At 39.1% G+C, this 27,154-nt stretch overlaps 1 protein-coding gene across 3 annotated transcripts in view; it reads right to left on the minus strand.

Moving 5' to 3' along the window:
- The window catches only part of GAREM1 (GRB2 associated regulator of MAPK1 subtype 1), an 85,974-nt gene that overhangs the window by 24,953 nt on the left and 33,867 nt on the right, over positions 1 to 27,154 (minus strand). For all 3 annotated transcript variants that reach the window (XM_048507536.1, XM_048507538.1, XM_048507539.1), the window contains exon 3: positions 7,546 to 7,676. In XM_048507536.1, coding sequence (XP_048363493.1) covers positions 7,546 to 7,676 — 131 coding nt within the window. The remainder of the gene's footprint in view (positions 1 to 7,545; positions 7,677 to 27,154) is intronic.

Below are 27,154 nucleotides of genomic sequence, written 5' to 3' on the forward strand. Positions count from 1 at the left end.
TTATGGCAAATCAACAGGACTGACCTTACTTGGCACTACACAGTCATCATATAAAAACCTTGGGGTTTTTTATCCTAACATTTGAATGTGGAGACTAGGGTTTTGCACGATTTCCCCCCAGTATTTTTTGGGTTTAATAATTCTGGAAATTAAAAAAAAAAACTAATCCCCATACCGGATTTGGGGTGGGGGGGGGGGAAGAATCAGCATTTTTCCAGGTCTATTAAACCCAAACCCGAAAAATTCAGCTGCCTCTGAGCCCACATGAACTTTGAATGGAGCTCTACACTGCCTGGTGCCTCTAAGGCCCAGTAAGGTATTTTTGTTTTGTTTGCTGCACTTTGTCAAATGCACATCCCTAATGGAGACATAGAAGTTCTTACATTCCATGATTGCCAAGAAATGTGAGTGTGTTGATAACTTGATTCTAACATCTCAAGTCAGTACAAAGTAGGGGTAACAACTGAGAAACCCAGGTTCACAATCCTGCCTTGATACGATCTTGGACCATCTCCAAATCAAATTAACAGGTTGATGTAACGCTAAAATGATCGGGAGGATCAAATACAGCATGCTGCAATCTTGAAGGAAAAGGCAAGGTGAAAATGCCCTCAATCAGTATACATGGAAACGACCTTAAGGCCTCTGCACAGTGTTACAACTCTGGGGTATCACCTGAAGACATGTGAGACCATATTCTGAAGCACAGGTGATCTGGGTGGTGAGGGACCTCTCAGGATTTAAATAAATGTAAGTTTTGTTTTGTTTTTGTGCAGAGACTGGAAAGAGGAAAATTGTATATGTTTCAAATATTTATTTATATAAAGGACAGACATGACAGAGGCAAAAGGCAAGATACAAGGAAGAATCTGCTGGAAATTTACCATTAATCCAGTACAGCAGCAAAGGTTGAGCCAGCTATTAATCAATTGGAATGATTTATCTTGTGGCTTCACTGTAGTGACTTTACTGTTTTAAAATGCTGGATATCAGGGATGCCTAATTTATTTCTTAAAGAGAAATAGTATTTAAAGCTTTTAACAATAAGTAGATTAATCGAGTAGAGAAATTACAGCATTTGCAAGATTTCCTCTGAACAATGACTCATAGCATCTAACTCCTTTTCAGCATACTAAGAAAACTGCAGACAACTTGTACTTTAAAATGCCATAAGCAGATATCATTCAGTACAGAAGTGTTAATCTATAAAAAGAAATTATTATGTTGTCTCCAATAGCATCCTACTCAGGAAAAATCTTATGCAGGAAAAACACATACTACTTCCACATTGTAATGCAATAATCAAAGCCCTCTGTTAACACCTTTCAGCAGTGTCCAGTCACCACAAGAGATCAGGGTCTCAGTGTGCTTGTTCTTAATCACAGAGTAATTCCTTTTGTTGCCTTATAGCCAGTAGTGGGATTCTAAAAATATAACAACTGGTTGCTCCCCCCCCCCGTGTGGCCCCCCCGGGTGCCCACTTACCTGCTGCGGAGGAACTTCTTGTGGGGGTGGAGGGAGGGGCAACGGGGCCTTGCTGCTGCTACTCTGAAAGCCCCCTCGCTCCCCCTCCCCTGGGAGAGGGAACGATGGGGCTTTTAGCACCTCGGAGCAGTTGGGCAGCAAGGCACCCTACTGTTCTGGGGTTCTGAAAGCTGCTTTTAACAGCCGGTTCGCCGAACTCAACAAAAAAATTAGGTACCAGTTCTACCAAACCGGTGTGAACCAGCCAAATCCCACCACTGCTTACGGTCTAATTTGGGGAGGCGGGTAATTGCCATCCAGATGCACACTGGAGCACTTACCAAATGGAGGAGCAAAAAAATGGCAAGCAAAATTGGGCCCCTCCAGGACAAGGACAGTTGAAGGCAACACTGGGTGCTGCATCAGAGCTTCCACACTGCAGCTGCTCGACAAATGTTTCCCCTTCCTCGGAAGTGCAGCAGGCCACGGAGGCCAGGAAACCAACACCCTGCCTCCTCCCATCCCCCCAAATCATACCAGGCCACTTTACCTTGCTGCCCTGTCCCCCACCGCAAACCACTCTTCTTCACCCTCCCTCTATTCTCACCATGCCACCTACCCCAAGCCACAACTCTCCATCTTACGTTATTAGAAATGTTAGTTTTTAATCTGCTTTGAGCCTTTGTGATATAGCATGATTTTGAAGAAAAACATTAATGATGTCAATGCTTTTCTTTAAAACGATTCTATGTCACATGTTTCAGATGTCTTTAACTCTTCAATTATTCTGGAAGATAGATGCCCACTTTTAACAATATGGTACTTATGCCAACAATTTGAACTTATATACTAGATTCATTTGGATTGATCTCAACATATACAATCAAACAGATCATGTCCGGTGAATTAAGAATAATCCCCTTACCAAAACTATGCATCAGAGTCAGATTAAATAAACCAGTTGTCAAAAGCAAACTGGAACGATTAGATTCTGTCAAGAGCACATGCTCTACGAGTCAACTGTTCTAATCTATTACAATTTCCCGTAACTCAGATAATGATTTTCTCCCAACACATTGTGTCTGACGTTTGACACAGCATTCATTTTAAAATGTCAAGTTCCACACTTGCTTCGAACTCTTAAAATCATCATCAATATACAATTCAAAAGAGACGGAGGCTGGAGTTCTGCATTTAGTTATATTTCAACCCTAATGACTTCAGTGGGATGGACTGAATGGATTCTAGTCAGTGAGAGTTTTTCCACTGACTTCTTGATTTTTTTTCCAGAAGGAACTGGAAAGCATAGAGAATGAGAACTCAAATGCGCTACAAATCAGCATTCCAGAGTCTTCCTGTAAACATTGTTCAGTTTGTTTTCATCATATGCAGCAGCTTTTGACCCAGTTCCTGCAGTCAATCTGAACCCTCGGCTATCAGCTGCAGAACAATCAAGCTGAAAGATTTGAAGCCAAATAAAACAAATAGTAGCAGGGTAATCAATCAAGGGAAAATGTTTGTGTCTGCTTGCCTGGAGGATTTACCTCTGCTCGATTTAAACCTGCAGATAACAGTGACTCCTAAGACCTATTGATACAGGAAGCAATCTGAGAAGAGGTACAATTACAAAGACAGCTTTAGATAATCATCACCTCAAGAGCTTTGCTGAGAAGCAAAAGAAGCTCAGAAGGTTCCATGTATGTCGATGCACATGTGTGTGTGAGTTAAGTGCCATCAACTCACTTCTGACTCATGGCAACCTTATGAATCAATGCCCTCCAATTAGGTAGAAAGATTTATTTATTTTATTCCATTTATACCCTCCCCTCTCTGAGCCAGGCCAGACTCAGGGCAGATTCCAACAAAATAATATCATAATGGAAATATTTAATTTAAAACCCATATACCAGTTCAAACTTAAGAAGGCATCCTATCTATGTGTTACAAAACAGAACAAAACTTCTCAGAGGCAGGGAAGTCTATGATGAATCTCGAGATCAATGGCAGCCCAAATTCCTGGCACCTGAAGTGGATAGAGACAAGGGGAGAAACAAGGGAATTTTTAAAAAAGAGGGAGGTGGTGGAAGAGAGGAACAAGGAAAGGGAGACCAGCTGATCTATTTCACCATTGCTGCCCTCAACCATATGCCTGGAGGAACATCTCTGTCTTACAGGACCTGCAGAACTGGGCTAAGTCCCACAAAGCATGGCTTTCACTCCACCAGGCTGGGTTGAAATCTGAAAAAGCCCTGGTCAAGGACACTTGGATGGTTTTGGGGCCAGGGACTACAAGACAGTTGTTTCTAGCAGACTTTAATGAAAGCCTTTAATGAAAGACTTTAATGAAAGCCTTCGACAATACAGACTTTAATGTTCTTTGGGGGTGCAACAGGAGAGCCAATCCCACAGATATGATGGTCAGACTGTTTGGGGTTTTAAAGGTAAGTACCAAAACGTGAATTTGATCTGGTACTCAATCTGGAGACAGCGCAGCTAGTAGAGCCCAGGTTGTATATATGCTGTTTATGGGGTTTTGTAAGGACCCGGGTCACCACATTCTGGACCAGTTACAGCTTCTGGAGCAGCCTCAAGGATGGATGTGATGTGAGCACTAGAAAACACATTGGTGAACAAAATGGTGTTTTCAATGCTATAAATTTCAATTTGATAGCCAAATATAAAGTTACAGCAGAACTCCTTCATAAGACTGTTGCACTAAGTTATAAACATTGCTGTGGTAGAATGGACACTGCTCTATCTAGCCCTCCAAGGTATCTAGTCACCAGCAACTGACTGAATCCCCATCCATCTTCCCCTTTCTTTCTCTTTTGGATTTGTTGTTAACAAATGGCCTTTATAGGAATTATCAGCTGACAGGACCAGTGTTCGCAGTTTCTCTTCTCTGAGGCCCCATCTTGTGTCTGCAATTCTCCCTACTCAAAAGACTAGTTACCATGGGAACAGCTTACTGCACTTGCATACCACTGTGGAATTAGAAATATGCTAAATGACTGTTCCCCTGCTCCTGGCACCTGTTTTAAATAGCATACTCAAACAGTGGAGGTGCATGTGGTACAAACTACCACCAGCATTCAAATTTATAAACCATGCTTTGTGGGACTTAGCCCAGTTCTGCAGGGCCTGTAAGACAGAGATGTTCCACCAGGCATATGGTTGAGGGCATAAGGGAAGCCATGCTGGATCAGACCAAGGCTCATCAAGTCCAGAAGTCTGTTTACATAGTGCTCAAGGAGGTGCCTCTAGGAAGCTAATGAACAAGACAACTGCAATAGCATTATCTGCCTGTGTTCCACAGCACCTAATATAAAAGTAGCATTATCTGCCTGTGTTCCACAGCACCTAATCTCCTCTGATACTGGAGATAATAGGCATGCATTTTGACTTGTATCCATTTTCACTACCAGCCATCGCCACATCCTGGGGAAGGGAGCTCCACAATTTAACTATGCATTATGTGAATAAATATGGTCTTTCGTCTGTTTCAAAATTTTCACCCGTGAGATCCAGTAGATGACCCCATGTTCTGGTATTATGAGGGAGAAAAGCTTCTCCCTGTCCACTTTCTCCAAACTAAGCATAATTGTATAGACCTCTATCATGTCTCCCCTTACCCATCTTTTTTCTAAGCTAAACAGCCCTAAGTGTTTTAACTACTCCTCATAGGGTAGTTGCTCTAGCCCCCTGATCATTTTGGTTGCTCTTTTCTGCACCTTCTCTGGCTCTGAAATATCCCTTTTAAGTTGTAGTGACCAGAACTGTACAGAGCATTCTTCCAACTGTGGTCTCATTATAGATTTGTATAAGAGCAGTATGATAGCAGCAGTTTATTCCTTGAGAGCTAGGATAGTGTGGTGGCTAATACTGGCAGACTCTGATCTGGAGAACCAGGTTTTACTCCCTACTCCACCACAGCAGACTGTCATCTGGTGATCTGGATTTGCTTCCCCGCTCATACACATGAAGCCAGCTGGATGAAACCTGGTCTGACTTCCCCAAATTTTGGGCGGCGTAAGTCAGAGGCCTACACCATGGGTGATTCCAGATTAAAAACCTGGTGGAAGCAGACTGGTGTTGGCTCCATCCCTGGGAACACCCCTAGCCTGCCCCCAACCGCACTAGAAGCCAGGTTTTGGCTAACACAGCTCTTCAGGCAGCAGGCTTCTCTGCAGTGCCTGCCTGCCTCCCTGCTTTCCTAACCTGCTGGAATAAATGCCACTTACACCTGCGGGGTGGGCAAATGTACCAGCTGGCCCCATGCTGGTTCCTAAAGCTGCTTCGTTTCCCATCCATAATCTGGATTGAGTTGCCGGGTTTGATAAATATTAAATATATTTCAATACCCCCTCCCAAATTCCATTCTCTCCCTGAAAAGATAGAAAAAATGGTTCATTCATAGCTTTAAAATTTCCAGAACTTTTATATTTCCTCCCCTAAACTTTGTGCGAATGCTGATTTTTATCTTTCATCTGAATTGCATGTCAAATCATAGAATCACAGAGTAAAAAGAGACCACAAGGGCCACTGAGTCCAACTTCCTGCCACATAGGAAGACACAATCAAAATACTCCTGACAAATAGCTATCCAGCTTCAGTTTAAAAGCCCCTAAAGAAGGAGACTCCACCACCCTCTGAGGCAGCATATTCCACTGTTGAACAGCCCTTACCATCAGAAAGTGCTTCCTAGTGTTTAGGTGAAATCTCTTTTCCTGTACCTTGAACCCATTACTCCTTATCCTAGTCTCCGGAGCAGCAAAAAACAAGCTTTCTCCATCTTCAACATGACATCCCTTCATATATTTAAATGTAGCTATCACATCACCCCTTAATCTTCCTTCTCCAGACTAAACAAACCTATCTCCCTAAGCCGCTCCTCATATGCATGGATTCCAGGCGTTTTATCATTTTGGTTGCCCTCCTCTGGACCCTTTTCAGCTTGTCAATATCCTCCTTGAATTGTGGTGCCCAGAACTGGATACAGTATTCCAGGTGAGGTCTGACCAATGCAAAATAGAGTGGTACTCTTACATCCTCGATCTAGATACTATACTCCTATTGGTGCAGCCCAGAATTGGGCTTTCTTTCATTTTTATCAACATTTTCCAGCTACATTTAGAATGAACTTGGAAAATGCTCAAAGATGGAGCAACAGGATCCCAAATAAAAGAATTATCAACAAACGGTGGCACATTCCAATAACAGTGGTGCCAGTATTTATGTGGGCATTTGCAGACAAGCCCTATTTAATGCTGCTACAAAGCCTGATATTTAAAGACAGTCTTAAAAGGATCCATTTGGCTTTCATATCACTTCATTCTGCTTGGGTACCACACTGATTTATATCAAAACATTACAAGTCCTTTCCTTTTTTTATCATAATGGCCATCATCTTCAGTAATTCAAGTTTAAATACAGTGGAACCTCAGTTATCGTTGCCTTTGGATATCGCCGTTTTCGGTTTTTGCCAGTCACCCCTGGCCATTTTTTGCCTTTGGTTTTCGCCGGCATCTCGGTTTTCGCCTATGCAGTTTGTGTAAATTTATGTTTGCATAGCACATGCGCAAACGGCAAAATCTCGGTTTTCGCCGGTTTTGGTTTTCGCCAAGCATCGCCGGATGGATTACCAGCGAAAACCAAGATTCCACTGCAGTTTAAAGAGCTTCACAAGCTTCATCATATCTACTATGATGAAGACATTTTGAAGAGTGAATTAAACAGTTGCTTCCTTACCAAATAAAATCTAAGGAGTCAGAAAAAAGGAATGAGTTAAAAAAAATGACTTTTGTATAAAGCTTGGAAGCATATTTCCAATTAGACAGACCAAAAAAGTATTATGGCTTATTATTAGTAGTCCTCTGCTACAGAAAGTCCTTCATCACTTGCATTTCTTAGCACATAATTTAGTTTTAGAAAACACAGAGAGTGCGCAAGCTTAGAAACTACAAGGTTAAAAACAACTCAGACAACTCCTGATTACTTTCCCCATAGCAGGCAGTTGCCACATATTTATATACAAAAAAACTGTAATTCACAATTGAGGATAAATATTTGTTCAGGGGCTACCTTAACATTGAATGTTATTTCCTCCATGACGTAAACCCGTTCAGGAAATGCTTTAGCCACCTCCTCCACACTGTTAAAGTACAGCACTGGCTCCTTAATATCACGGTCTTGTTCCAGCAGCTTAAACTGCCCTGAAAAGAGATGATAAATAGAAGAGCAATAAGATATTTACATGGGATGGCTGTTTCTGTAGCAACTGCTAACGCACTCCCTACACTATTTAACTTGGTCCGTTTCCTCCGATTATTAACAGTTAAGCAGTGGAAGAACAGATTGCACAAGTCTTTACAAACCTGAAAAAGAGAAGAGCTATGGAGCTTCTCTAAACCAGAATTAGAAGAATGTGTGGGGGCTGACATGAAATGTAATAGAACTTACAAGCAGTCTCTTTGGCAACAGGCTGAAAGTACTCATAGATTCTCAGGGTGGAATTGTGAACAAACTTCTGTACGCATAGAACATTTTCAACAGAGTTTAAAAGTGTAACTGAAGTTACAGGAAAATACACTTGAAGAAAAATAGATCTGTAAATATTTATCTGTTAAGTAAAAATTCTATTTGCATGATTCCTTGTTCCAATCATAGCTAAACTGGTGTATTTTTAACATAGCTAATTATATCCTTTCTCTCCAACAGGGGCTCAAAGCAGCTTGCAGCATCATTCTTAACTCTTCTATTTACCTCACAACACTCTGTAAATTAAGTTGAGGGTGTAATTGGCCCAAGGCCTCTCAGAGAATGTCCATGGCAGAGTGAGGCTCAGAACCCAGGTTTCTCAGGATCCTAGTCTGACACATTATCCACTATGCCATGCTGGCATAAAATGCATTTCTCACATACTAACAACATATAGAAGAGTCTTAATTCTAGTATTAAAAAAATAGCAAAAGAAGCACCCTTAGCTTAGGACCCATCTACATGAATATGATACCAGTAATGACAGCAAGTATCTGGCAAACTGATTTGGTTGTACCTGTTATCTCAGTTCAAATATGAACAACCTTCGCTGTAATAAAAACACAACACACATCAGTAAAAGGAAGTTTATCATGAATTAGATTTCTTTGGTAATTACCATTGAGGAAGCCTTGTAAATTTCACCTCAGCCACTTTAATTTATAGTAAACAATAACCGTTCATGTACAGATGATTATGCTTAAACACGTGCAATGTTAAGTGGAGTGCACTGAGATAATATTTTATTTAATTTGGAAAGATGCATATGTATGCCAATCCTAACACAAGTCTCTGAGGGTAGAGGCTGTTAATATACGCCATGAGAAATGCATTGAGAAATACTAGAAAACACCTGTGGGGCTCAAAGAATAGACTTCATACTATTTCCTGTACATACATATTTTCTTTAAAGATTTATTTCAGTTATCTAAAAGAAAAGAAGTAGCAATTAAAAAGGTACACATCTTATTTGAAATTATCTGGCAATTTTAATTCAACATATTAGACTAATTCTCTCTCTCACACACACAGACATGCACAAGATTATCATGATGACCTTAAGATGCTCAAGAGTGCTTAGGTTAAGACTCATTTTTGGGATTTTGCAGCTATACATAGCACTCCATGATATGTACATGACACACATTACTTCAATGTTATGTTTCTGGTATATAGCACATCTGAACAAAATCTTTATTACAGTAAATGTAGAATCTGGCTTATGTGTCAATTATTTACTAAAACATCTATACCCCACCTCTCCTAATAGTTCAAGGTGGCTTACAACAATAATTTAAAACATTTTCAGTGTAAAAGCAAAAGTAAAATAACAAACCCCAAATCTCTCCTCCTTCTTAAATGATGCCTGCCAATTCAGACTTCCTCAAAAGCCATAGCAAACCAGCAGGCCTTGTAGTGCCTCCAGGAGATCTCTAAGGAGAGGGCCCCTGATAGCTTTTCTGGTAGCTCATTGCAAACAGTCAGTTCCATGATGGAAAAGGTATGGAGGTCTGGTCAATGTCAGACAGGCCACCTTAAGTGGTGGGACAGCACAAAGAAGGATGCCTGATGACCATAGCTGCTGCACAGAGACAGACTTTTAAGCATGTGGGTCCCAATCATAAAGGGTTTTAGAGGTCATAACTAACACATTGAATGTTAACTCAGAAACAGATTGGCAGTCCATGTAGCTGTTTCATGTGTTTCCGTTACCTAATCTTTAACAGTAGCCAGACTGCTTCATTCTAGACCAACTATACTTTCTAGGTTATCTTTGAGGGCAGCCTTGTATACAACACAGTGCAGTAACACAACCATGAGTTTAGAGAAGCAAGGATCAGTATGGCCAGATGGGTCACGGTAATGAGAAAGTTGGCGAGTGAGATGCAACTGTTACAAGGAATTCCTGACGCTTCAATTTATCAAGCAGTCCTTACTAGTTTGATAATAATTTTATAATCTAGTGATAATCTAGTAACTATCTTCTAGTGGTAGTCATAGTCTACTTCTGGTGATAATCCAGATTAAGTTTTGACAAAAGACACCCATTTGCTAACTTCTGAAAATCCTTTTGAGAAAACACTAGCAAATACATTAGCATATGATTGCCTGAGAAGACTACTTACCACATAGTCAACCAACATGGCTACTCTAACTGCTTAATTGAATTTGTTGTGCTGTCCTTACTTTAGTCACACTATTCTAAACTCATTGACTTCAAAGGGTGTAACAATTCTTAGAATTGTATGTTCAGCTCCAGCCTCCTGGTGAGCTGTGATTTTGCTGCAGATCTTCCTCTGCAATACCAGAAGAGGGGTCATACTCAACACAGCATGGCAGGGGCCTACAGAGAATCATTACACTTCCTCCTGTTCCCCACTAAACATCTAAGCATTAAAAGGACTAATTAGTTGTTACAGAGTTAACTGTTAACAGCTGTTCAGCAAACTAATGCCAAGTAACAGAGGCTCGGTGTGGCAATTCCAATCTCTTACTCCTTTAGCTGCTTTTTCTGAAAAGACTCACTGCATTTGCTACTCCTACATCAGGGGCTCCCTTGCCATGGGGATTTATTTTATTCACTGAAATCTTGTTTAACGAGCATTCGTCTGTGACTTTCAGGTTTTGACCTTGGGCCATGTTAAACAGGCTGTGGTGGAAGGGTAGGATGCTGCATTTAAAAAGTTCCATCTGATGGGGACAGTTATATAAACATTTTTCTGCTCCTGCCTGGAAGTCTCAACACAAATAAGTCTTTTTAAAAAACAGCTTTCAGGAAGCTGTTTTGAAGATGTACATATACTAACAAAAATTATCAACGAACTCATTTAACAGATTTAAAAATGAAACAGACACTATATAACTAAATAGCGCTTGATACTAGGGTTGAATCTAGTAATCTCAATCTCACCCAATTGCTTTCCTAACTACAGTTCTCATCCCTCATGGCATTTGTACATACAAATCCCATGACCCCCAACATAGTCTTTTCATGTGGTCAAAGGAGATGTCTGCTTCTTCTTCATCAGAAGAAAACCTAGTTGGATCCAACCTGCAGACACATACTTTAAATGACAAATATTCAATTACCATAAATATTCAGCGTACATTAAAAAAACAGAATAACCTAGATGGCAGCATTCTAACTAGAACTTCATTTTCCTTTTACCAACAGACTCTTACAAGACAGAGGTACCTCCATCATGCCAGAGCTTACCAAAACTAACATATAAAAAAGGTCAGATAACAACATCAGGTCAGCTTGTTTTTCTCTCTTATATGTCCGGGCATTAAACAGTCAGCCAAAAATGTAAACTGGTTTCCAGTGGTTCAGTGGCTTCAATATTTGGTAAGCATTCAAACAGACCAGACAATGAGAAATCCTGATCATTCCCCACCTCTTGCTACCTCTAGAACCATCTGAGTAGGCAATAAATGCCTCTGTTTCTCCTAATTAATGAAACTTTCAACCAGGTACTGCTTATTTTGTTGCCCCCTCCCTGCTTAATCTGATATAAAATTTAAGATAACAAAGAAAGGCCTACTGCCATTGTGGAGCAGTAATGCCTTAATTTCAAAGGACTTTTATATTGTATTGCCCTTGGGGCAGTGAGGTCTCTCTGACTGGTTGAGCAAGCACCATGTTACAGAACATAACACTGTCAAGATACGCACACTTCAGGGCAGAAAAAGTTGTCAGCTGGGCTGAGAGAAAAGCTTCACTCAAGCACTAGTGAAAGCACTTTCATGTGGGAGACAGTGTTGAAGAGAGGTCGAAGGACTAAAGGGTTGAAGCAAAGGCAACAGAAAGAGTGCAAAAAGGGCTAGAGAACAATGTATGTGTGGGCTGAATTCCATCGTTTGACTTGTTTAACCTAGTTTATTTTTTCTGGCTGCAGGTTTTAGTTCTTCCTATAAATGTGAGGACTGTATGACTCAGGATAGTCTTTCTGGTCTTGATAGACCAGTTCAGCTGTGATTGCACAGTCAGAAACAAATAATCATGCACAGACAAAAATGGGAGGCTGCTTTTTAAATATAGTAAAGTACAGACTTGCCATAACTATTTGTCTCCTAGACTAAGTAAAGGTACTGAATACTCAGCATTTGACACCTGAATTGGCATCTGATTTTTTTTCTTAAATCTTGTATTTAATGAGTTATTTGCTTTCCATGAAGCTTTAGCTAAAAGTTCTAAAACATTTTATTGCTGTACTAGGTACAGCCTTATGCTAACTGCGGTCCTAATCAGCTCCAGTGCTCAGTGAACACAAAGGGGTAGCATATGCATAGTTTTCTAGGGTGAACACCTTTGTCAGTATTTTGGGGTTCAGATTTAGTAGACTCAGACATTTTCAAAAAAGCTTTAAAAACGATACTGCATATTGGCTTTTTGTTTTTTTCTAAAACATTTTGGGTTATTAAACGTGAACCAAAAAAAATAGCCTGCCTCTAAGACCCATGTGAAGTTTGGAGGCAGCCACAGAGTTGAACGCCAGGCTCAGCCTGGCCAGATTTAACCTTTAAATAGCTTTAACCTGCAGACTCCATGTGGACTTTGGAGCTTAAAGCTGGACCCGGCCAGGTTGAGCCCAGCATTGAACTGTTGTCTCAGCCTGGCCAGTCCAACATTGAACTGTGGGCTCCACCTCCAAAGTCCCCACAGACTTCAGAGATAAGGACGTGCAGTTCAGTGCCGGACTGGTCCAGGCGGCAGATGAGGGAGAGGGAAGCATAAATATTTATGAGAGAAAGAAGTATTGCTTCCTTTCCTTCTACATAGTTGCTATTATCTGCATTTAGTTTGCATTTATTAGGTTCATGGGTATACAGCCATTATCAGCTCAAATCCTTAACTTTTATGGTTTCTCATGCAAACAATGTCTAATTTTAGATTGGCAGACAATCACCTGCATAGCAGATATATGCATTAGTTTGTCAACCCGAGTTCATAGTATTGACCTTATAACATAATGTCTTGCTGATAGCTCGCTAACCTGGGATAAAGGTTAAGCCCCATAACAGAGAGTAAACAGAATCAGTTCCTGAATGGAGCCCCATGGCCTGGGAGAATTCAGCTGAGATATCCTGTCCTCCCCATCTTAGCATCTGGTTAAGGACTTCTGTGCCCTATGAGGAAGGTAGAAGAGAAAAAGCCCAAACTGGGGAAACTCATGACATCAGCTCCTGAACACAGTGGCCTGAGATAATGTCTCCTGCCTATTGTTCTATAATTATTTTAAAATTTAAACCATAAAATGTTTGGAATATCGTGATGAAACAGAAGTTTGTAAATGCAATAAATGAAATAATTTTGGTTAACGGATTAAGGTAAACAGTTTGATATGAAAATTATTTATACTAGAAAGTTTGTGCAAGCATCTCCCAGTTTCTAATTAAAGCGGCTAGTGGCTTGGGAGTAGAAAGTGCCATCAAGTCACCACTGACTTATGGCAACTTTGTAGGGTTTTTAAGGCAAGAGATATTCAGAGATGGTTAGCTTTGCCTGCCTCTGCGTTATGACCTTGGTGTTGCTTGGAGGCCTCCCATCCAAATTCTAGCCAGGGTCAACCCTGCTTAGCTTCTGCGATCAGGATGACATGGGCTATTGGTAGTTAGTTGCTCAACAGGTCAAACAAACAAACAAGAACCTGTAACAAACCACAAGCATGCTTGTTGACAACTGGAACTGCTGTGTCCTGAAAGACATCACTGTAACCCTCAGACATATAGAGAGGAACACCCAACTCTACCCAGACAGGCCCATCAGGTATGCTCGCTGCCCACATCATTTCACATTTAAACTGATGAGAAAGCCACACAAACAGGTGTGGGGGACATAGCAAAATCTGTCCGGCACAAAATAACTTCACCAATAAAATGCCTGTGTTTTGGCAAGTTTGTTTCTAGTTGATAAAGAAATGAACACTCCATGTAAAGATGAGCTTTCACACGCAATTTGAAACCCAATATTTCTCCAATATGTTGAAGAAATAAATAAGCTCGCTGTTTCTTGGGGATGGGGGAGAACTTGCAAGAGCAATGTCCATATGCTATTTGTCAAATGACAAAAATATTTTAAAACTTAACTTATACAGGTTGAAAATCATTAATGAATGTAATGACTAAACTACTACTCCCTCCCAACAGCTGATGTCTTGTGCGACTTGCACTTGAAGCCAGTTTCTGCTATGAAACAGTTACCAATGTCTTGTTTCCCAGGCTGGATGCTGCCAAAACAAACTGTCACTAGAAATCCAAGGATGCCAAAGACACAAAAGCAGCTGAAAACGAAGAACAGGATGAGGGACCGGTTGTTTTCAATCTTTCTGGGAAACTACAGAATGCCATCTGCATCTCTCATCAGGTAGAGCTGAGTTAAATTCTGCTTATGGTAAATATTATTTGCCAACAGAAAACTTATGATTTCCCATAAAGCATACCCCTTTTTTGTGTAGCAGAAATGGAAAAAGTGTGAAAGGAATTTAAAGGGAAAATAATTATGGCTATATGATCTTGAACTATTTTCCTGCTACTGCAAGGTTCTTTCTCAATCATAAAAAAATCTAATAAATAAAAAACCCATATAATTTGTTCTTCTACGTGGATTTTTCTGTTAATGTTTTCCTCAATTGGACCCTAAGTATACACATAAAATATCTTTCCATTTTAAATCGAATTGTTCACTGCGTTTTTAAATTCATTCTACAATTGTTTCTACAAGCAGATGTGCACAAGCAGAGCAACCTTAAGGACAACTCATTTCCCCATTCACCCCTCTCCCACTATTTCTTTTTTCCCTTTCCTGAGGACCCCCCTAAAACAAAGTTGCACTAACCTGAAACTGTTGTTCATCGAGTGTATTCTGTGCAGGCATGAATGGAACTGTGCAGCCGGTCACAGAGATCTGACCAGAAAGCGTCTGGAAGTTTTCAAGTACTTGGAGCACTCTTGCCCATCCACCCCAGAGTCAAGAGAGGAGTGATTTTCTGCCCAAACAGTTCACTCCCGTGGAAGAGTACCATAATAAGACACAGTAGCCCACAGCGGGGAAAAGAGAGAAGGATGCATGCCTGCACAAAATACACTTGATGAATAATAGCTAAGAATCACTAACATTTCATTCCAGTTGATTTAATATCACCAACCAATTCCAAAGGATGTCTGTTGACACTTATTGAAGGTACACTTTTAGGGATGTATGCAGATCCACAAATGCATTTTTCCTTACCGAACAAATTATTACATTTGTTTTTAAAACAGTTGGTATTTGTTCAACAAAATGTTTCCAAAGTCTGCTCTGTTCAACTTTGCCATTGTGAAGCTTTGGAGGTACACCCCCCCCCCCCATAAGTGCAACTCTAAAGAATATAGGTGGACTGGCTGAGAAAAGCCATTTTTATTAAGGTGCAAGGCTGGTCATTTCACAAGAAGAAGGCAGTTCAATGTTCTGTAAAATTCCTGGCCAACAAAATGCCAGGAAGAGCCAAACTACAGTTGGACTGGCCCTCAGTTTGATCAAACAGAAAAGAAAAGCCAGGATACGGTGATTATAGTACATTCCACATTCTTAATAAAAGGATGCATAGAACTGGGAGAGATGAGGAAGAACTACAGTGCTTTGGGTGTTTCAATACTCGCACATGTCAAAATTGCTATCCTAGTACTAACTGCCATCATGTTCTATTCAAACACAATGCAAGCTCCCCCCCCCTTTTTCTAAAGTAGTTCTGAAATTGCAAGATTGCTTCTCATCCACCATACACATCCAAGTCAATTAGAGGTTTTTCTTAAAGTCTGAGACAAATTATGAAATAGCTGTGATAAGAAATTGTGAAGCAGTCAAATTCAGTTTCTGCTAAACACAAATGGGAACACAAGTGCAGCGGTACAAGCCAAACATTAGATGGCATTTTAGAAGAAAAAAGTGTTTGATAAAGTTGAACAGAGAAGACTTTAGAAACAGGAGGGCCATCAGTGGGAGAAGCAACAATGCCATAATTTTGCCCAAACCAACTTCCCTAATGAGATCCAATTGTTTACTTGCAGCCAAACCAAGAGGTGTGAAAGAGCCCAAGGCTAATACCAGGGAGCAGTGTAGGCTACAAGAAAATTAATATATTTTTAAATATCACCAGCTTCTTTGAGAATATATTATAGTTGTTAGAGATAAGATGCATAAGATGTGCCTTAAAAATGCACAGGGTTACTGTAAAAGCGCACACTCAGCATTTTGGGCAACTCTATACCTGCCTCTAAACAGAACTGAGATAAAGGGAATGGGTTCTCATATTCAACAGAAGGTGGCTGCGCCTATGTATCCTGCTAACTGGTTGGCACTCGTAATATCACCAGGCAACCTTCTTTCCATCTGCTGTCACCAAAACAGTTTTACAACAAAAATAAAAGTCTACAATAAGGGTAGCAAATTAACTTTTAAATTTATAAATAGACAAGTGATGCTGTAAACAATAAAAAAGACAGAAAGCCTTACTAAAGCATGAGGGAGATAAACATCAAAACTGAAGAGTAAATCTGCATTAAACAAGGAAGCAATGGCATATTTGGTGGATTCAGCCCACAGAGGAAAAAATGGCATATTTGGTGGATTCAGCCCACAGAAGAAAAAAGCTACACCAATTTAAGTTCAAGGGTACAATTCAAGAATTAGTCTACATTTTCTACATACCAAATGATTCAAGCTACAAAACATGTTTTATTCTATAATACTTTGCAGCCCTCTCAATAGCTTGTTAACATAACTGATCTTTAAGGCATTAAACATATTCCAAGAAGAGCTTTTAAAGCAGGGATGTAAAAACTCACGGCCCTCCAGATGTTCATGAACTACAATTCCCATCAGTCCTTTCCAACAAGAGCATTGGCTATACTGGCAAGGGCTGATGGGAATCGTTGTTCATGAACATCTGGAGGGCCGCGAGTTTGTCACCTGTGTTTTAAAGGGTTCAAAATAACTACAAAGCAATAACCACTTGGCTGTCTGAGTGTCACAGATAAAAACATTTAACTGGTTTATTGCAGGAAAAGAAAGGGATCCTTTTCCATTCTAGCAACAAGGTTCTCTTTTCTTCTGCTGATATTACTAATACACGAGAACATCTCTATATAGCAAGCTACAATGAATATATATTGCCTGCTACCAGCAAGATGTGAGCTATTCCCCTTGCTCATTTTGCTGGAGTTAAAAAGGTTCTGAAAATACCAAGCCAGTAACTGCTATGCAAACAAATAACTTTAATAATTCAAACCTTTACTGCAACTTTTTGGAAAGATACCCCAGAACTGCTGGTATTATATATGTATTTTAAAAAAGAGTGGTAGTTGGCAGGAATCTTACAAAGAAATGGGAGGGAACAGAGTGAGACAGTTCTACACTTTCCATTTAGGAATTCTCTCTTAAAAAAGTAAGGAAACTAGAGTGCTAGACAGAAACACTGTTCTCAATGTAATAGTGCTCTAAGTAAACACACCCTTTCTCCCCATGTTTAGTTCCTCCTCAGTGACATCATTACCCAGATTAGTTAAGTGTGGTAAGAATCAAAGGAATTAAAAAGAGAGGAGGCTACTTATTTGCTTCTGCTTTCATCCCTTTGGAAGGGTTTGACTCTCCTCTCTCTTCCCATAATTTGTGAATTCTTATTTACTTAAGTCTGTTATTCAACGAACCCTCAAGGAATAATTGCCAAACAAGTTCAGCTAAACATATTCAAGACAGTTCCTAAACGAGTGCAAGGCTTACAAGTAATCACACATTGATGCATGGTGGGCAGATCCATACAGTACAGACGCAACAAAACCAGTGAAAAGTATTTTTAAAACACATGTGCTATACTACTTTTAAACCAAGCCAAGGTGTAGGTAATATACTCCATACTTTTTGGCAATCATGCTGTACTAATTTAGGAAATAAAATGGCATCTCTCTACAGAAGCAATTTCTTCCTCTAAGGAAGTCTGTGAAGTGAGGGTTCTGATCTTTTTAAATAGCCATCAATATGAAATGGACTTGCACAGGCTCTCAATTTAGTTTCTTATTCTCTCAACACACACACTTTTTGATGAAGTAAAATCCATTCATGCTAAGAGGACAAGGATTACTTCAGCTGATTCATCATTTTTTGCTTTTAGTGACACATAAATAATTACCACAATTTGTAGACGATGCAAATTTTCAATTTGGTTCATGCCTTGGCACTCACCAAGATTCTGGTAAGCAGCTTTTTCCACTGGCATGTTCTAGTGAATGAAATGTTATGTCCCACAATATTCCACATTGTGGGTTTATTGTTGCTTGCTTAAGAGGCTGTTACCAGGGGCTCCAGTATCTGCCAGCATCTTCCATTGGTAACTGATTGCATATATATATATATATATATATATATATATATATATATATATATATATATATATATATATATATATATATATATATATATATATATATATATATATATATATATATATATATATATATATATATATATATATATATATATATATATATAGGTATATATATATATATATATATATATAAGCATAAAGATAAAGCTAGGGCCAAAAAGCCTGGCTTCCAAGTAGTAATATGCAAATCATAAAGTTAGTAAACTTGTGAAATCCAGGCAAGGCTTATCATAAGTCAAATATGCAAATTAGAAACTAAAGAAATCATGACACATATTTTATTATTTCTCCCTCCTCCAATCAATCAAATTAAACCCTCCAATTTTCTTCCTAGAAGTTCAACTTCAATTAATGTAATTTTATATTTGTAGAACAGCGACATTTTGAGTAACTAAATGTTCTGTACTTAAATTTCACATTAATATACCCTAACCCTAAATATCTTGAAGTACAAACTAGCCTAACTGAAGTTAGTAGAATCTCAGCCTGATCTTATTCATATTTTTATTCTAAGGTAAGCGATAAATTTCAACTGTGTGCACAGGATGGTAGCTTTAATAACAGTTATTGCATGCAAGATCAGTATTTAAATATATTTAAAAACACAGAGAGAGGTACACACACACACTTCTCTCAACTCAAGTAGATTTGTGGCAGCATGAGATATTTGTTCATTCATTGCCAGACAGAGTGGAAATTACTTGACACAAGAGTTCAGAATAACATATTCAGGGGGGCTAAGAAGCAGCTGTGGCATAGTGAAAAAGCATTCAACCAGGATAGAAATCATGTGCTGTGAACGTATCAGGAGAACCAGAATTTCATTTCCCAGAGATTTGTCACCTGTGAGCTTTATGCTTCAGCTTTTAGCCTGCCCGTGAACACTGCCAGCTCCTCAGGTATTTCCTCTTGAGTGAACACACATTTAACCAAGACAGAGTAGCCATGTTCAGTTAAGAGATATGAACTCCAGTAATATCATACATTATGGTAAGCCATGGTATATTTTTTTAAATGAAAGACCATCTATAGCATTACAGAATGTTTTCTGTGTATGCTGTAGATCAGTGGTTCTCAACCTTCCTAATGCTGCGACCCTTTAATACAGTTCCTCATGTTGTGGTGACCACCAACCCTAACATTTATCCATTTTACAGATGGAGAACACTGATGCAGAGAGTCTTAGGCAACCCCTGTGAAAGGGTTGTTCGACCCCCAAAGGGGTCCCGACCCCCAGGTTGAGAACCACTGCTATAGATATATACAATACTCAGTACAAGATACATTTCTAAACCAAAATTACTATCTTCATGAGTGGAGAAGACATGGCCTTCTTCACTTGCTTTCTGCTGTGATCTACTGGTGAAGCAGCCAGTACCCTGAATCTGTTGTCCTCTTGACCTGCCTCCTCCTAAGTGACTTGCCTTGACCACTCTCTCCTAAAAAGGACTGTGACACTGATATCTACACAGATAAACAAGAAGCTTGCTGCTATTCCAATGCTTGATTTTTCAAGGCTATGTTTCTTCTTAAATAATCTAATTTTGTCCACAATCAATTTGCTGAATTGTTCAGTTATTCCAATGCTATCTTTACATCCAAATGCAAGACCTACAAGACTACTTCCATCCATATAACACATTGTTCACTTAAAAAAATCTTTCCCATTTTCAGTTCTTACTTTTTCTTCTCTCTCAGATGGCTTGAAAACACAAGTAGTAAGGAAGCAGAGAACATAATGGGTTACTTGGAGTGAAACTTTGCTTGAAGAAAACCAAGGCATATTTAAATTCAAAATTATAAATGACTATTAAAGCAGATGAGTTTAGACTTGATAAGAATGTACTCCATATATTTTAATTTCCTCTGAAGTTTCAGTTCCCTGCCAAAAAGGTGAAAAAAGCAGTTTTCCCCCATGGATTCAAACCTTCCCAAAATTTCACATCTCCAGGCAGATGAAATACTGTCCAAATTTTAATCACAGTTTAAAAATATGGACAGCTTTCAGACATCAGAAGAAAGCTTGACTAGAACCACCACCAACACAGCTTGTTGAAGGCCAGTTTGATTTCCTCACTCCTTCCAGTGCCAAGTGCAGACAGAGCACAGTAAAACAAAGTCTTGTATAAAGTTGTACTTTACTGTGAGGTCTGAAAGCAAGCACCTAGCAAAACTATTTTGCTTTGCTTTAATCCTACTTAGAAGCCTAGTTTGCACATAAAAAAACACTCTAGTTTACCCAAGTGCCTGTGCAATCCTGGCTTCATCACTTCAGTACTACAATGATAAGATATTCACAGTGGTCAAGGCTGGTGAGAGCAGACTGAGGAATTTCTGAAGGTAAGATTGGGGGAGGGGGAGACTGACAATTCAGCACCCCATCTCTAGCTACAGATGAAGATCACAATCATTTTATCTGCACAATCCCACATTAGAAGTAATAGTAATTTACTGTCAGTCATAGGCCATCACAATTACAAAAACAGCATAAATATTAAAGTTCCATGGATATACTAGGATAATATTTGAAACATAGCAGTACAAAATAATAAAATACAAACATAGGTTTAGCTTTAAAATTTTGATCTAGAACTAATTTCCTCCTTAAAATAGCTGCTAAAAGGGCAAAAGCTGCTAAAAAGGCCTTAACAATGATCTTAAGGAGAACATCTGCCAAAAGAAAACACAACCTGTCATCATCAGAGCCATTAATTTCAGAAAGAATTTGGTGGAGGTATTTAACTCGAAGATCATCATAGAGGGGGCATTGTAACATAAAATGGCCCCAGTCTTCTGGCTGGCCAAGGCCACACAGACAGAGACGCTGGTCCCAGAACCTTTCAAGGAGATATTTGGTAGAAAAGGACTGAAAGAGGCTGGTAAATGAATTTCTTAAGGAGGGATTGGAGATAGATCAGGAATAGATTTGGGGTGTCTTAACTTTAGGATACCAAATTGAAAATTTCATACCAGATGCTCTATCAATATATCAAAGGGAATCCCTTTTGAACAGCCATTCATGATTTTTTATTAGTATCCCCATCAGCTAACTGCCTCGATTGATTGTAGCAAATATAATTGTACAAATGGAATTAATAAATTCGATCATTTGTTGCCCTTCTTTAAGTGCCGATAACAAAACTTAACTAAACGGTCCTCAGATATACTTACAAGTTTTCAAACTGCACCCTTAGTTGAACACTGTCTGCTGTAAGTAAAGTTTCAGTATGTAATAATTTCCACATGAACATCAGTGGTGGTGTCTAGTGGTTAGAGTATTAGAGTGGGAGACCCAGATTCAAATCCCCCCTCTGCCATGGAAGCTTGTTGGGTGATCTTGGGACAGTCCACACTCTCAGTCTAACCTATCTCACACAGTTGTTTGATGATAAAACAGAAGATAAATAATCTATTCTCCATTTTATCCTCACACATAGATAATCTATCCTCCATTTTATCCTCACACCAACCATTTGAGACAGGACAGGCTGCAAGTGTGGACTGTCCCAAGGAGGATAACAGAATGTGGATAGGAGAGAAAGGCAGGGTATAACTTAACAAGTTTATGAAGTGACTGTAACTATAGACTTCAGTGGCATCTGTAAATCCCAAAGAACACAGCACACAGCCAGATGGAAACAGGGTGTGAACTTTGCCAGCATAAACTTTGAGGTGGTAAGTAAGATTCTGTATCCATGTTTAAGACTGGGGAATTTGGAATTTAAATTCACAACTGGCAACACAATATCTGCAGTTTGCCAATCATGGTGCTGCCAACTGTGAATGAAGAATGCATTTTGGGCTCTTTTGGTATCAGAATTTTAGAGTGGATTAGCCTGGATTATTTGGATTCTTTAAGAGGTAAAATTAAATGGATTCTTTAAGAGGTAAAATTTTTAAGCCCATGTACATGAAATAATGTCTTGAGAAGAAAGTTTAGCTGTTGTGAAGCTGTTGTCAAAAAGAATGTCAAAGAATTCATAGTTGAATAAAAGTCACCAATATGTTATGAGTACACCTTCGTTTCTAAATTGCATCACACTTGTCTTATTAAAGATAGGAAAGTAACCTTCCTGACATTCAGTAGCCACTGAAGGTGACCCATTAAAGGATTCACTATTACTCAAATATGGAAAAGATAAAGATTTTTAGGAAAATATGGAAAAGATAAAGTATCACAAGCTACTGTCTGCTATTATTGCAAACTGTCAGAAGTACTGTTTATTTACATTTTGTACACAGACTCCCAGCGACAGGCACAAAGTATTAATATCCCTTCTGACTCTATATTTCTATTATTCTATTTAATTCATGTCACAACCTAACACAATGAATCCCCAAAGGTTTAAATATATAGGGAAGGGAAATTTAAAAGAGACTTTGCTAGACAAAGATATAGCACAGAACAGATCACAGGCATCAACTTCAAAAATATACCTCATAATTTACTATGTGCTATTACAAAAGGAAAGTCTGAGGAGTCAGAATAACAGGAAAGGAAAAGAGAAATGTGGCAAAAATCCTGTAATTTTGTCCCCAATTTTGACTACTGAATACACAAAAATAGCCAAATTCCTCTGTAGGAGCCATCACATACACAATAATAGTTTTCTAAGACTTTTCAGAATAATTTTTTAGAAGAGACTGGCTTGCAGTTATACCACATGCCCTTGTGTATTCTCTAACATTTGAAGGACATTCAACTGTCTGAAGCGACACAGGAATTGCATAGCTGAAAGTCATAATCATAACTTAATCATAATCAAAAATCATAATTGTGGCTCATGCTTGTTGTGTTTTTGGTAACAAGAGAAAAACTTTTAAACACCAGTGAGAACCCACAAGGACTTTTGGGAGGCACCTATAATTTCACAGTCCCCCACTATTTCTGCTCCCTCTCTCCTTTTCCTGCTTCATATTCCCCATTTCACTCAAATAATATACATTTACGTAACCCATTGTCTTCAAGTTTCCCTCTCAAGTCACTCAGTAATTGTTGACAGACTTAGGAGATCTGGAGATCTCCCAGAATTACAATTGATTTCCAAATGAGACAGAGATCCGTCTCCCTGGAAAAAAATGATTTCTTTGGAGGGTGGACTTTATGTATTATATCCAGTTGAGGCATCTGTCCTCCTCAGACTCTACATCAAAATGTCCAGGAATTCCCCTACCTGGAGCTGGGCAACCCTTCCCATCCCTAGTCTGGCCCTCAAAGGTTAAATTAAACCGGTCTGAGAAGGCCCCTGCCTTTCTCTGATAGAACCAGGCCTGAAATATGTAGCTGTCTAGCAACATTCAAATCTTAAAGATTAAACCTGTACGAGTTTCTTTTAACATTTCAGATTTTTTTAATTCATATTTTTTTTACTTTTTTCTGCAAACCTAGGGTCCTTTTCAGATTTTTAGAAAGATTCGTTTTGCCCCTTCACAGCTCCAATCCCCAGTTTTAATTATTCTCAGATTTGGTCAACTTCTCTATTGGAATGTAAGATTTAAGAAATGACATGGTAGACTCATGGTAAAAATGCACGGGTCTGCTTTTGTCTATCATCTGAAGTAACCCATGGGACCTAACTAGGTATTACAGAAAGAATATGGCTATGGTCAATGTGCAGCTCCCCAGCCATTTCTCTGAAGATAAACATAGGCTGCACCATTACCTTCTTTTATGAGTCATTATTGAACAGACAAAGGTTGGAAGCAGCCATGCATTCCCACTTCCCAACCATAACACTTTAGGATCCTTGAAAATACAAAGCAAAAAATATATTTCCAATGAAAACCTAGCAACACATTTCTAATATGTCAACAGACAGTACAATCCTATGCATAATAACAGTCCAAGGCCACCATGATCAATGCTCTGACAATGGAGGTAACTCTGCACATATTTGTATTTGATTTCCAAATCCAAGTTTCATACCCAAGGTGTTTAGTTTGTTTCCTCTTTACTACTAAAGTATCAAAACTGATCAGAATCTGCTGTTTTAAATTTATATAAAATTAAATGGCCATATTCCTGAGGACTTGTTTGGAAAACAAAATTAAAGCATAATGACTTCTTCCACAATCACAAGGGTAGTCACTATTTATCCAATACGTGGTTTTATGAGCTGCAACAATTCAACAGTGATGAATCACAAATTCTTCTCTTTCTGACATCACTGACATTCTTCCCAGATTTTGGAGTATTCCTAAAAGCTTTATTTGTACAAGTTTAGAATACCAGTTGTGATGTAATTTAGCTGGTCAGAGCATCTGCGTAAAATTGGAGGGGATGAGGGTGACAAATGCAGCGTATATCCTAAAAGGAAACTGTAGACAGACCAGCCTGTATTTTATTTATACAGCACTGTAAAATGCATGCAGCTTTTCCAAACAGATGTCAAAATCAAGATTAATTCAAAAATGGAACAGGTTGTGATGGTGAATCTGTCACATAGATACTAGCGTATCTATGTCCCTGATACCAAATGTTTTGGTTAGTTATAAAGAAAAACTACATAGCACATGCTCAGAGGAACATTCTACATGCTCAGAGGAACATTCTACAAACAGATCTGGGGTTGACCTCTATCATTAAAGAGAACCCAATAGTGGATCTTAAAATTTGGTTTTATTGCTGTCCTCTAATTATTGCATATTGTTTTAAATTATATGTATTATGTATATTTTGACATTGATAGCCGTTCTGAATCCCCCTTCCCTTTAATGAGAAGAAAGTGGGATAAAAATTTAAAAAGGGAGAACTGTACATTAAGCTAAAGCAGTGCAAATATTATAGAATCTCAGAATCACAAATTTGGAAGGGGTTATATGGGCCGTCTAATCCAAACCCCTGCTCAATGCAGGATCAGCCTGAAGCATCCCTGACAAATGGGTGCCCAGCTGTTGTTTGAAGACTGCCAGTGAGGAGGAGCTCACCACATCCCTAGGCAGCTGATTCCATTGTTAAACTAGTCTCACTGAATTTTCCCCCCAACATCCAGCTGGTGCCTTACCAGCTGTAATTTAAGCCCATTATAATGAATTCTATTCTCTGCTGCCAAAAGAAAAAACTCCCTACCATCCTCCAAGTGAGAGCCCTTCAAATAGAGAGTAATCATGTTCCCCCTCAACCTCCTCTTCTCCAGACCCACAATTTCTAAGTTCCTCAATCTTTCCTTGTAGGACTTGTTCTACAGTCCCCTGATCATCCTCATCACTCTCCTCTGCACTTGGCTCCATTCTGTTCACATCCGTTTTGAAGTGAGGCTTCCAGAACTGCATAGTTATAATCCATATAATTATGGATTATATTATTTGTGTAATTCTCAAGTTTACAGAAGTACAGATCTAGGCCATTTATGTCATGAGTTACTTCAGGCATCTTGCATGGAAAAAAGGCTTATGAATATTCTTAGATAAATGTTTAATTTGAAATACACTTAGCACAGTAAAAATGACTGACAAAATGAATCCTGCTTTACAATAGTCAAGAAACACCTAACAATATTAAGCTGGCAAAATAAAATGGCTTAAATATACTCTCAACTGAAACAATCAGTAATCTGACTTGAACCTCTTATGTGACCTTCAGGATCTTTTCAGCAAGGCCACAGGCTCTCATTGTAACTAAATTTATCATAATCAGTCTCTGTAAGTGACAATTTGATGACAACCTTAATTTTCCCTTAAATAGAAGTCTAAGATTTTTTTCTGGCACTAGACCATTTATACACTGAATGAGCAGCCAACTACTGAGTGGGAGGCTTTATGACAAAATCCACTGAATGCTATACATTTGTCTCTTCTGTGAGAACCAATACTTTTTTTTTTTAATGTAGAGTTTTGTCAGGAAGTTTCGAAGAATGAATTTTTACATGAATGTCACATTCTGACACTGCCCTATCTGTTGAGGTTTTTAGCCCAGGAAGCCAGCTGTGACAAAGAAACTTCACAGAGTTGTAAGGTGCATGTCTATGGCCGACAGATCACCAGCATGGTGTAAAAACCAGTCTGTGAAGATCAGACGAAACGTAATTGTAAAAGCTCTCAAGAGGCATACCAAAAGCTGTTACCAGCTGTAGTATACAATGCTAGATTTTACTCCCTCCCCACACAACCCAAGCATTTAAACTATGAAGCAAGAGGCAAATAAGTTTGTGTGGGGGGAATCCTTGTTTTCTACTATAATAGCAAACAGATTAGTAGTGCTCAGACACACACTGAAAATTAATCCAGGCCAAGCAAGACTATACAGTGCATCTGCATTCTGTGCGGTTTTGTTTTCAGACTATGAGAAGAAAGCAAAAAATAATCTTCCCTCCCTCCTCCCAAATCAGCACTGCACAGAAAAAAATGTTCTCCAACATTCTAGGAAATTTGCTTTCACTTATTGTGTATTATGTGTGATGGACACAATAACTGTTTGTTTCATATACTCCTAAACAGCAAAAATTCAATTCACTAATAGACGCTGCCTGGTACCACAATTCAGTCACAGTCTTGAGAAAGCTATGATGTCACTTGCTTTAAGAGGCTGACGTGACTGGCATTGGTTCCCAGACATGAAGTGCTTCTGGTTTCCATGGGGAAGATGCTGGTTGACGTATTCCAACCATATTTCTCAACAGTATTCTTATAAATCTAAGGATAGACTCTCAGGCATCTGAGCAAACACTGACAGGATGACTTAATCTGACGCTACAGGTGTTCTCAATGCCTGGGCAAATCAGCACCCTAGGACC

The sequence above is a fragment of the Sphaerodactylus townsendi genome, linkage group LG09, assembly GCF_021028975.2.
Source record: "Sphaerodactylus townsendi isolate TG3544 linkage group LG09, MPM_Stown_v2.3, whole genome shotgun sequence".
Taxonomy (NCBI): domain Eukaryota; kingdom Metazoa; phylum Chordata; class Lepidosauria; order Squamata; family Sphaerodactylidae; genus Sphaerodactylus; species Sphaerodactylus townsendi.